The 12,999-nt window shown below is 39.1% G+C and overlaps 1 protein-coding gene across 4 annotated transcripts in view; it reads right to left on the bottom strand.

Moving 5' to 3' along the window:
* Positions 1 to 10,560, bottom strand: part of FZD6 (frizzled class receptor 6) — a 57,325-nt gene extending 46,765 nt beyond the window's left edge. For 3 of the 4 annotated variants that reach the window (XR_012327300.1, XM_073794653.1, XM_019925023.3), the window contains exons 1-2: positions 10,402 to 10,560; positions 9,104 to 9,436 (exon numbers count right to left, since the gene is read on the bottom strand). Coding sequence is in view for 3 of the 4 variants with exons in the window: in XM_073794653.1 (XP_073650754.1) it covers positions 9,104 to 9,280 (177 nt within the window). In the remaining variant the exon portion in view is untranslated. Of the gene's footprint in view, positions 1 to 9,103; positions 9,437 to 9,535; positions 9,655 to 10,401 lie in introns of all 4 variants that reach the window. The other variant, XM_019925026.3, reaches the window with a different exon arrangement.
* Positions 10,561 to 12,999: the final 2,439 nt, after the last annotated feature.

The following is a 12,999-nucleotide window of genomic DNA, read 5'->3' as shown; positions in this document are numbered from 1 at the left end:
CACAGTAACTCTCAAGAAGTGGTAAGAGCTTTATTTCTTACTTTAAAATGTCACCAAAATGAAAGCCAACCTCTAGTGATAGTAATGAAAATTGAGAAAAAGTGAAGAAGTTTAAAAAAATGATTGAAAAAAAAAGTGGTGCGCCTTAGGTAGGCAACAGACTCACTAAAGATCTAAAGGGGTCCTTAAATGTTTACACTTCACAGAGCAAATACTGTCAAAGTGGTTATAAGAGTTGAGTAAATTCTTTGAGAATGTTAATGGACTACTGTATAATCAAGTGGTACAAACTGCCACTTATTATCATGAATGTGACCAATCTCAGGCAAGTCAACTTCTTTTTAAAAAATGCAAACCAGGGCCTGGAATACAAGACAAGAATAAAAAACAGAAATTTGCATTATTTCCACAACAGAAAACTTGTTATTTTTAAAGTATTTCTTAGCGAGCACTACAAATTTTAAACTATTTCTCCAAAAGACCTTTCCTTTAGAAATTAAACAAAGATATATAGTAAGTGGTTGGTACTTCAGAATAATCTGTCCACTGAAGAGTCAATTATTTAATTTAAAACTTGTAACTTAGAGAATGTGGCCAAGATGGTGGAATAGGAAGACTCTAAGCTCACCTCCTCCCACGGGCACACCAAAATTACAGCTTTACAGAGTGACTATTGATGAACACAACCTGAACACAACCTGAAGACTAGCAGAAAAGATTTTCCACCACTAAGAATATAAAGAAGGAACCACAATGAGACAGGTGGGAGAGGTAGTAATACAGTACAGTCAAGACCCACTCCCCAGGGCAGGCAACCCATAAATGTAAGGATAATCACAATTGCAGAGGTTTTCCCCAAGGAGCCAGGGGTCTGAGCCCTACATCAGGCTCCCTAGCCTGGGGGTCCCACGCTGGGAAGATGAGCCCCTAGAATGTCTAGCTTTGAAGGCCGGCAGGGCTTGCATACAGAAGAGCTGGAGAGATGCAGGAAACAGACACTCCACTCTTAAAGGGCACATGCAAAACTTCACACACTCCAACTCCCAATGCAGAGGCAGTAATCTGACTGGGTCAGACCCTCTTACTGATCTTAGAAAGGCTCCCAGAGAGGCAGAAGGCAGGGACTCCCCCTGGGGAAACAGACACTGGCAGCATCCATTTTGGGGAGCTCATTCTACCACGAGGACACTGGTCCTGGCAAGCACCATTTTGGAGTCTTCCCTCTAGCCTATTAGTGGTAAGTGGGTACCACTACCTCTGGCAGCCACCACACAAGGCAGGGACTTGCAGCCAGCAGGGCTGGGGACCAACCCCACCTACCAGGGTGCTCACAGTTGTTAGCCCTGTCACAACAGAGGGGCCCACACAGCCCACATAGTGGGCACCCCTAGAGCATACAGCTCTGGTGGCCAGAGGGGAGTGTTCTACTGGGCCCCACAGGACGTCTCTTACATAAGACCAATTCGCCAAGATTGGGAAACATAATTTACCTACCCAATACATAGAAATAAGCACAAGGAATTTGGCAAAATGAGGAGACAGAGGAATATGTTCCAAACGAAGGAACAAGACAGAACCTCAAAAGAAGAACTAAGTAAAGTGGAAATCAGCAATCTACCAGATAAAGAGTTCAAGACAATGATCACAAGATGTTCAACAAACTCAGGAGAAGAATGGATGAACACAGTGAGAAATTTAATAAAGAGTTCAAAATTATAAAGAAGAACTAAAAAGAACTAAAGAATACAATAACTGAAATAAAAAATACACTAGAAGAAATCAACAGTAGATTAGATAATACAGAGAATCAGATCAGTGAACTGGAATACAGAGTAGTGAAAATCACCCAAGCTGAACAGAAAAAAGAAAAAAGAATTTTTAAAAAATGAGGACGGTTTAATTTAAGAGACCTCTGGGACAACATCAAGCATACTAACAATTTGCATTATCAGGGTCCCAGAAGGAGGAGAAAGAAAGAGGCAGCTAATTTACTTGAAGAAAACTTGTAACTTGAAAAACTATAATTCACATCCAGGTACACATTCAACAAACATTAATGAATGAATACATACATATATACAAACTAGAGTAATACAACTTCATTATCTACATGCCACATTCTCAAGGAAAGGAAAAAAATCACAACACAACAGTCTTCCCATGGTCTAAAAGAACCATGTCTCTTTGCGGACAGGCTCTCCTGAAGACATAACTAATAATATCCCAGACTGTGGAATAACAAGGAATGACCCTAGGGATTTTGTGCCTATCAGCAGAGACTCCCAGGAGAAATACTGTCCTCTGTTCACATACAGGTCTAACCCTGATTCTGTAGACTCAGAATTAGTCAAGGTACTTTCCCTACTACTGCAGTACAATGTCAGAAAGGAAGGTAAGTTTATAGTTTCTACATTAAAAATCCAACAGTAGCCACTAAACACACAACTGATCTGGAATACTTTTCTATATTTATTTCATTTTAAATGACTCAACAGCTTACTTTCAGAATAATTACACCTATTTTCAGAAAGTCTTCCCTGAAAAATAAAGAGGTTAGTCACACTAAACATTTTCTTTCCTTTTGTATGGGGTAGAAGAGTGGAGAATAAGGAGGAAAGGAAGGGGTCCACTAGACTCATCTAAAAGCAGATGAATATGTTTAAAAACCAATAGAAACAGATTTTTTCTTTAAAGTTTGTTTATAAAGTTTGTTTTTTCTCCATCCCTTTATTTTTAATTGATTAGAGACATTTTACTAGTGCATACTAACAGGTGGAAAGGAAAGGAGTTTTTTTTTTTTTTTGGCTCACTTCCCTTTAGACTGTTCAAAAGTAGAACAACCACATGCTGTTCCAAACACAATACATGACTTCGCTTTGCCTAGGCCTTAATGAAGGCAATTCAAAAAGAAAAATACAAAATTCTGGTCTCCATTTTCCCTAGATCAGTCTCAGCTCTTTCTGGATGAAATCAGTCTCTCAAGGGACATCAATCTCACAATTTGAGAAACAATGCTCTAGATATGAAACAAAAAGCAACACAATGGAAAACCAGCAACCATTTGTTTTTCCACTTGGGAGAGTTAGACTGTACAACATCCTTTTCATTACAAAGCCAAGTTACTATTCAGAATTGTAAATTAACTCTTTGTAGTAATACAAATGACTTCAGTCTCAGATAATAAAGTAAGGAAAAAATCAAAGTCCCTTATTTCAAGCAATCTCTGAAACAAAACTAAAGGACCAGGATATCTCAGTCAGATCCTTTGGTTTGTGATAAATTTGACTTAAAATTATCTGGAAAGAAAATAACACATAACACATATGGTAACATATTAATAAGAATGCACAATAATGATTTTTATTACATGCTTTATGTGTGTAATCCTTAAGAACATTTTCAAGTACTTTAAACCAGAGTTCAGCAAACTACAGCCTGTGGGCCAAAAGTGATGCACTATCTGTTTTTACAAGTAAAGTTTTATTGAAACATCCACACTCATTTGTATTGGCTACAATTGAAGAGTTGAACAGCTGTGACAGAGAGTGAATGTCTTGCAAAGCCAAAAATATTTATTATTTACCCCTTTACAGAAAATGTCTGCATTCCCTGCTCTAAACCACTGGGTCTCAAATTTTAACACTCATAAGAAACACCTGGACAGCTTGTTAAATCAGTTTCCTGAGCTCTACTTTCACAGATCATGATTCAGTAGGTTGGAATGGGGTCCATGAACTTGCATTTCTAACATGCTCACAACCTGCTGGTCTATGAACTAAAGTTTGACAATCACTGCCCTAAACCATCTCATATAATCACAGATCAGCAATGACCACAAATGTTATAAATTCTATAAACCAGGATAACCATCACACATAATGAAAACTAAGGCATAAAAGAGGAGGGAAATAGATCTCTTGACTTACATGACATTCTTGGTAGCTAAGAAGGCACAACTGGTTGCCATAATCAACAGATAATTCTTCAGCCCCTCATCCTAACGTTAATTCATAGTAAACACTGGAAATTCAACCGGGACCAGCAGGAGCCAAAGGCAGTTGGGTTGGAAGTGTAAAACACAATCAGTTCTTTAGAGAAACTATAAAACACTTTTTAAAAGTAAAAGCTGAGGTATATTCCGTTATAATTTAGCATTTGACTGGACTATAGATTAAGTACTAAAGTACAATGTTTGAAAAGAAATCTGACACATATAGTTTATAATACAATGGTCCAATCAAAAGATAATTCTTTCACTCCATATAAATAAATATAAATGGTTAAAAAATCTAATCTTTTGAATAAATTCAAAATAAACATGTGTCACGCTAATAATGGCAAAGAACATAGAGGATATCAACTGATGTATTTTATTAGAACTAGGCTCAGGCAGATCAAAGGTGAATGATATGTAAACCACATAAAAATATTAGGGGCTTTCAAAAACAGAAATATAGATCAATGGAACAGGATAGAAAGCCCAGAGATAAACCCACGCACATATGGTCACCTTATCTTTGATAAAGGAGGCAAGAATATACAGTGGAGAAAAGACAGCCTCTTCAATAAGTGGTGCTGGGAAAACTGGACAGGTACATGTAAGAGTATGAAATTAGAACACTCCCTAACACCACACACAAAAATAAACTCAAAATGGATTAAAGACCTAAATGTAAGGCCAGACACTCTCAAACTCTTAGAGGAAAACATAGGCAAAACACTCTATGACATAAATCACAGTAAGATCCTTTTTGACCCACCTCCTAGAGAAATGGAAATAAAAACAAAAATAAACAAATGGGACCTAATGAAACTTCAAAGCTTTTGCACAGCAAAGGAAACCATAAACAAGACGAAAAGACAACCATCAGAATGGGAGAAAATATTTGCAAATGAAGCAACTGACAAAGGATTAATCTCCAAAATTTACAAGCAGCTCATGCAGCTCAATATTAAACGAACAACCCAATCCAAAAATGGGCAGAAGACCTAAACAGACATTTCTCCAAAGAAGACATACAGATTGCCAACAAACACATGAAAGAATGCTCAACATCATTAATCATTAGAGAAATGCAAATCAAAACTACAATGAGACATCATCTCACATCAGTCAGAATCGCCATCATCAAAAAATCTACAAACAATAAATGCTGGAGAGGGTGTGGAGAAAAGGGAACCCTCTTTCACTGTTGGTGGGAATGTAAATTGATACAGCCACTACGGAGAACAGTATGGAGGTTCCTAAAAAAACTACAAATAAAACTACCATACAACCCAGCAATCCCACTACTGGGCATATACCCTGAGAAAACCATAATTCAAAAAGAGTCATGTACCAAAATCTTCATTGCAGCTCTATTTACAATAGCCAGGACATGGAAGCAACCTAAGTGTCCATCAACAGATGAATGGATAAAGAAGATGTGGCACATATATACAATGGAATATTACTCAGCCATAAAAAGAAACGAAATTGAGTTATTTGTAGTGAGGTGGATGGACCTAGAGTCTGTCATACAGAGTGAAGTAAGTCAGAAAGACAAATACTGTATGCTACCACATATATATGGAATCTAAGGAAAAAAAATGTCATGAAGTACCTAGGGGTAAGACGGAATAAAGACACAGACCTACTAGAGAATGGACTTGAGGATATGAGGAGGGGGAAGGGAAAACTGTGACAAAGTGAGAGAGTGGCATGGACATATATACACTACCAAACGTAAAATAGATAGCTAGTGGGAAGCAGTCGCATAGCACAGGGAGATCAGCTCGGTGCTTTGTGACCACCTAGAGAGGTGGGATAGGGAGGGTGGGAGGGAGGGAGACGCAAGAGGGAAGAGATATGGGAACATATGTATAACTGATTCACTTTGTTATAAAGCAGAAACTAACACACCATTGTAAAGCAATTATACTCCAATAAAGATGTTAAAAATTAAAAAATAAAAAAAAAATATTAGTGCCTTTCACGTGGACTCTGCAGAAGATAAAGGTGGAAGGTAAAGATTTGGAGGGAAAATTCTCATTGATGATTTATTAGAATAAGAAACATCTCCTTTTCCTTTATTTAGCCTTCATTGAACATCTACCATGCTCAGAGGCACTGTACACTGTACTAGGCATTAGACATAGAAATGAATAAACATCCCTACTCTCAACAACCTCAAAAGCTAGGGAGAGAGCCATGTAAATAAGTGCAATACAGCACGGTAAGTATAAGAACAGTTGTATATATTATGTACTATCAGAGTGTAGAGTGTGAGCTGATTAAATATGCTTGGGAGAAAGGTGCAAGGAATACTTCGCTAAACACAGAGTTATTGCTTTAACTGAGATGTAAAGAAATTGAGCAGATGAAGAAGGGTAGGTAAGGAACCCAGGAGGCAGTGGATACAATATGTGCAACTGTACGGAAGTGAGAGGGAGTAATATGGATCTGAATTCTACATCTACAAACAGGTCAGCTTGGCCGAAGCAGAGTGTGTAACATGGGAAGCAACGAGATGGGAAGCCGGACAGGAAGGCAGGGTCTCATATAAAGAACCTTAGGTGCTGCACTAGTCAGGTCTTTATTTTTCCAGCTTTAGGGAAATGGTGAAGAATTTTAACCCCAGAGTGGACTGCATGGATTTGCATTTTACTGAAATCACTTTGGCACCACCAGAGGGGACAGGCTGAAGCCAAAGGATTTTATTTTTGATCTAAAAATTTTGACAAGACTTTGTATTCAAGGCATGGATGAGAAACAGAAAGGTAAAGCTGATAAGAGGTTAAAAAAAAATCTCCCAGCTTAATTTTTATCAAAATGAAGTTTAGGAAGAAGCAGCAAAGATTGAAATTAACACAGGACATTCTAATCCTAGGAAATATTTTCTTTTTTATCTAATAAGGTCAAGGATAAAAAAAACACCCCACAAAAACCGTTAAAGATGACATTATGGTCCATGTTGACAGAGAAGATTGCATCAGATTATAGCGCTCAGATCTTGGATAAATCATAACTTTTCTGGGCTTCAGTTTCTTCACCTATATAATGACAGGTTCAAAGCTTCCTAACCTGGGCTATAAATAGATGTACATTTCAATATAATTGGTTTCCTCTGTAATCCTACTCATGTTATTTAAATTTTAAAATTCTGAGAATGGGTCAATGGCACAAAAGAGGATAAGAAGCTCTGCATGATATTTAAGTCACAACTCTCGAATTATAGAATTTTGGACGTTCAATACAGGAACTAAAAGAGAATGCCACTGGCTAAGGAAAAATAAGAACGGGGCAATAGGAAAAGCGTAATACACTGGACCAAAAAGATAATTTATAGGGATTTAAAGTCTGATTTAGGTTGATATTATTTTGCCTTTCCATTTCCCTTTCTTCTTTTGTAAACATAGGTTAATGCTGGTATTAAATGACTGCTTGATTGCTTTCTTTTATATCCTTAAACCAACTGAAATGTGATTTATGGAATAAAACTTAATAGTAAAGGCTAAGAGAAAGTGTAGATTATATAATGAAGAGATTAGTAATGTCAGCAATCGAATAAAGGAGGGAAGAACAAAAATGCCTTCTTGATATCAAGTCCAGACACAAAACTACCTGGGAAAAAAGCTAGGTAAATGAAAAATAACCTTTTTTGGGTCAGAAACAATTGGTTTTAAAAAGACATGTCTAGAACAAAAACTAGTTCTTATCATCTTATAATTACAGTATTTAATAGCAGGGATGCATCTCTCCCTATCTTCATAATGGTACTCTATGATAAGGAATTCTAAATTATCTGAATTTATAAGGTCAATGTCAGCATTCAAAATGCATGTAGCTACTATACAAAAAGGAGACCAGATTTTAAAAAATTTTTAAGAACTCTATAAGATATGAGTTATAAAACACTTATCAGAAAAAATGTGAATGAAGGTTATAATTATTCCTTGAAGTTACTCATACTACATACTTTATTTAATCAGATTAAACAATCAAAATGGTTCTGATTAACCAATGGAAGTCTCACCACATCATCTGTTCAGTGTTCAAAAAGACACCTTGCACTGGTTTGAAAAACCACTGAAAGATCATAGTAATATAATTTGCAATATCTTTTAAAAGTACTTCTACTTAGTATTCAAAAGCCTTCCTATTTTAGACATGAGTCTACAATGAGGTAACTGGACAACTATTCAACTAAACAACAATGGAAGACTTCAGAAGCTGCGAAAGCAAGTCTGGTCAGTTTTTAAAGCTGTGTCTATATTAAAACTGCCGGGGTTTCAACTTTAAGAAACAATCTGAGGGGAAAAAGCCTTTACTATCCTCAGTTTTTCTGGAAAAAAACTACAGAAACATTTGTCTTCTTTCCTTCATGAAAGTTATCCACCTAACAGATCTGTAGGAGAGGACAGGTTTCTACAGGTAACTCTTTCTTCCCACACCTCCCTAGCAATCTGCGTATCTCTAAACCAGAGGCAGGTAACTGAGGCACCTGAGGCAATCTTTAGTGTCACTCTGCTCCTCCCCTGACGTGTGTGTTGTTTTTTGTTTTTTTTTTAAACAGTATCTTACAAAGAATACTTGAAGCACTATGCTTAAAGAAAAAAATCACTTTTTAGCAAAACACTATCTACAGCCCCAAAATCTTCTAGTCATTGATTTGCTTCAGAAAAACAGGGCCAAGTGAACATAACAACTACTTATGAAAATATATGTAATCCAAGCACTTTTAGTCCAGGCAATATAGATTACACGTTCAATCGATTAGGAAAATTCAGAATTCACATTTCTAGAGGAACTACCAAAATTTACTCAGGAGAGCAAAATATTTGACAGGTGCAAGACATTGCAAAATCATTCATAACTATACTTCGTATAAAATGAACCCGATCTTAAGCAAATCCACTAAGCAGGGCCACAGATGTACACGAGCGCAAGTTAGTAGGGAGATTTAATTCTCAGAGGGATTTATTCAAAGTAGGACTTATATACAACTTGAAGAAATCCCCTACTGTGTCTGTGTTTTTTTTTTTTAAAAAAAGGTCCTATTTATAGTTTATTCCAGAAAAGAGCATAAACTATTTTTCCATAAAGATACGAAGAACTACTCACCTCCATTTCCACAGCCGCAATACTCTGGTCATAATGACCCATCAGATTAGGGAAAAATGTCATGTTGTAGGCCATTTTCATACATCTGGGAACAGTAATTGGTTCACAGGTGAAAAGACTGTGCCCTCGTACGAGGGGTAGAAAAATACATGTCCACAAAAATGTAAACGTTTCCATTCTCTTCAAATTCCTAATTTTACCACATGGCTTGGATTAATCGCTCTTTTCATTCTCAGATTTCCATCCAAAGATAAAATGCTCAAATTCCTCGTTTAATTATTTTACCATTTTGAAGGAAGCCCTTTTTCCTGAAAATGAGTTCTGGGTCAATTACTGTAAAAACAACCAAAAGGGTGTATCAGCAACGTTTGTCATAGACTCAAATGCGTACGTCAAAGTGCAGAGTTAAGATTTTCACCCTAGGTAACTAACACCGGAAAAACGACGGAAAATTTCGTCCCATCGAGATCCTCTTCCACCTGCCTTGGCACAGAATCTATCGCCTGCTGAGGAAGTCTCATCTCTAGGGAACGGATGATAGGAGGCTTGCGCTGTACGGAACACAGGGTAAAAGGGGGGCACTGGATGAGTGAGATGGAGAAAATGGTGGGGATAGGAATAAGTTAAGAAGGGCTGATAGAATTGTAAAACCTAAAAGCCCCTGTTCGCTATCTTATTACGCACAAGAAAACCGAGTCCCGGGGAAATTCCTTAAGATCTCATGAGTTCTTCAATTCTTTAAAGACTCTAAAGGGCGAGTTTTTGTGGCACTCTTCTGGAGACATACTTTTACGTTTTTAAAAATGCCAAGTAAAGGGAGACTTCCAGGATTCCTACTGCGGAGGAGCGAAACTAGTATTCAAGGGCTGGGGGGAGTAGCGATCTCACGGAAAAGGGAAATGAGCAAAGCTGTCCCGCGGCGGCGACGGAGTTTCGGTGGGAGGGAGGCTGTGGGCCCGGAGCCACGAAAAATCGCACGCCCTCATCCCATCCCCCAACACACACCAATGCCCCGACTTCCAGCGCCAGGCAGGGCAACTCTCCCCACCCCCGGGCACCTGCCCCGGGCCCAGCGCCGGGCACCTGCCCCTGGCCCCGCGGGGACCGGCATCGCCTTTCCCCAACTTCCGGGAAAACTTTGGCCGGTGCGGACCGTCCCACCGCCGCCGCCTTCCCCACACCTGCGGCAACAAGCGCGCGCCCCCCGCCCGCCCCGCACCCCTCGAGGCCCGCCCCCGCTCACCCCGGCACCCGCCCGGCCGCGGCCGCCCGCCCAGTCGGGGCTCAAGAACCCTCACCTCGGGCGGCGGTCGAAGGCACCTTCCTCCCCGTTCCCGTCCAGCCCACCGTACCCCCGCGACCAGAGACGACTCCCGGGAGTGTCCGGGACTCTAGCCACCTCAGGAGCGGCACCGGGAGCGAGAGCTGAGGAATCCCGCGAGACTGCGCCGCCAGGTCTGGCGGGCAGGTCACGGCTCGCGGCGGCAGCGGCGGGTCTGGCTCTCCGCCCGGGCCCCGCCCGCGCTGCGCCGGCCGGGCCTGGTTCTGGGCCGGCCCCACCGGGCCGGGTTGAGCGGTGACGCGGTGTCGGGGTTCAGCTGTTGGGCCGGGGAGCCCCCTTCACTTTGCCGTCTTATGTGCCGTCCAGAGGGGTTCAGCCTAGAATCCCAAATAAAGCTTCTTTTAGAAGAACCCGATTTATTCCGAATTTCAGGAGCCAAGAATTCTTAAACGGGGCCAATTTGCTCTGGAAAGTCAGTTGCCCAAGTGACCTTAGTTGGAGAGTGGGTAACTTGCTGGGTATCTGTCTTAAAAAAACAAAACAAAAAACCCTTTTATTAATTCAGGGAGTCTGGTCACCAACTGAAGGCACAGGTGGCAATGGGATTTCAGCCCTGGCAGGTCCTATGTTTTACTGACGCAGAACCGGAATAGAAAGTTCAACTGCTTTAGGAGTCAACCCAGTTTTTAGTACCAGCTGTGCCACGCGTCATCTCACAGTGCTTACCTATTCATCCCTTCCCTCTAACGTTTGAAAATCACCAGATCTTCATACTGTCACCAAGTTTGGTCTTTTCCAGAATGTCATACATTCTATTTTCCAGTGGAATCTTACGGTATGTAGCCTTTTCAGACTGGCCACTGTCACTCAGTACTATTCCTTCATGTCTTCTCATGGCTTGATAGCTCATTTCTTTTTAGTGATAAATAATATTGCATGGTCTGGATGGACCACAGGTTATTTATCCATCATTCACCTACTGAAGGACATCTTGGTTGATTCCAAGTTTTGGCTCTTATGAATAAAGCTGTTATAAAAAACATCTGTGTGCAGGTTTTTGTGTGGAAGTAAGTTTTCAGTTCCTTTGGGTAAGTAGCAAGGAACCAGATTGCTGGATCATGTGGTAAAAGTATATTCAGTTTTATAAAAGAAAAAAAAAGTGCTAAACTGTCTTCCAAAGTGACTATACCATTTTGCATTCACACCAGCAATGCTTGAGAGTTCCTGGTGTTTAACCCCTTGCCAAGGTTTGATGTTGTTACTGTTCTGGATTTTGGCTGTTCTTATAGGTGTTTAGTGATATCTCTATTTTAATTTGCATTTCCCTGATGAAATAAGATATGGGCATTTTTTCATGTGCTTATTTGTCATTTGTATATCTTCTTTGATGAGGTGTCTGTTAAGATCTTTGGCCTCACACCATTGTAAAGCAATTATACTGCAATAAAGATGTTTAAAAAAAAAAAAAAAGATCTTTGGCCTGTCTTTTAATTGGGTTGTTGGTTTTCTTATGTTGAGTTTTAAGAGTCCTGTGTATATTTTGGATAATAATCCTTTATCAGGTATATCTTTTGCAAATATTTTCTGCCAGTCTGTGGTTTAATGCCTAATTCTCTAGACCTCATCTTTCACAGAGCAGAAGTAATTAATTTTAATGAAGTCCAGTTTGTTAATTTTTTCTTTCATGGATCGTGCCTTTGGTGTTGTATCTAAAAAGTCATCACAAATCCAAGGACTTCTAGATTTTCTCCTATGTTATCTTCTAGGAGTTTTATAGTTTTGTGTTTAAATTTAGGTCTGTGATTCATTTTGAGTTAATCTTTGTGAAAGGTGTAAGATTTGTGACCAGATTTATTTCTTTTTTTGCATATGCAGTTATTACAGCACTGTTTGTTGAAAAGATGATCTTTGCTCCATTGTATTGCCTCTGCTACTTTGTCAAAGATAAGTTGACTGTATTTATATGGGTCTATTTCTGGGCTCTCTATGCTGTTCCATTGATCCATTTGTCTGTTCTTTCACCAATACCACACTGCCTTGATTACTGTAGTTTTGTAGCGAGTCTTGAAGTCAGTAGTGTCAGTCTCCAACTTTGTTCTTCCTCAATTCCTCAGTATTGAGTTGGCTATTCTGGGTCTTTTTCTTCTCCGTATAAATTTTAGAGTCATTTTATCAATATCCACAAAATAACTTGCTGGGATTTCATTAAATCTATAGATCAATAGATTTGGGAAGCACTAGTTGGGAAGCACTAGCATCTTGGCAATATTGATTCTTTTTATCCCTGGGTATCAACTATCTCTATTTATTTATTTCTTCATTGATTTCTTCCATCAGAGTTTTGTGGTTTTCCTCATATTGATCTTATATATATTTTGTTAGTTTAATGCTCACGTATTTCATTTTTCAGGATGTTAATGTAAACGGTATTGGGGTTGTTTATTTGTTTGTTTTTAATTGGTATTGTATTTTTTATTTCAAATTCACTTGTTCATTGCTGGTATATAGGAAAGCGATGAGATTTATGTTAACCTTGTATCCTGCAAGCGTACTAGAATCACTTATTAGTTACAGGAGTTTTTTAGTAGATCTTTCCAGATTTTCTACATAGACA

This window comes from Tursiops truncatus, chromosome 17 (assembly GCF_011762595.2).
Source record: "Tursiops truncatus isolate mTurTru1 chromosome 17, mTurTru1.mat.Y, whole genome shotgun sequence".
Classification (NCBI taxonomy): Eukaryota; Metazoa; Chordata; class Mammalia; order Artiodactyla; family Delphinidae; genus Tursiops; species Tursiops truncatus.
Note: the sequence above shows the minus strand (reverse complement) of the source record. Positions and strands in the feature narration are given on the sequence as shown.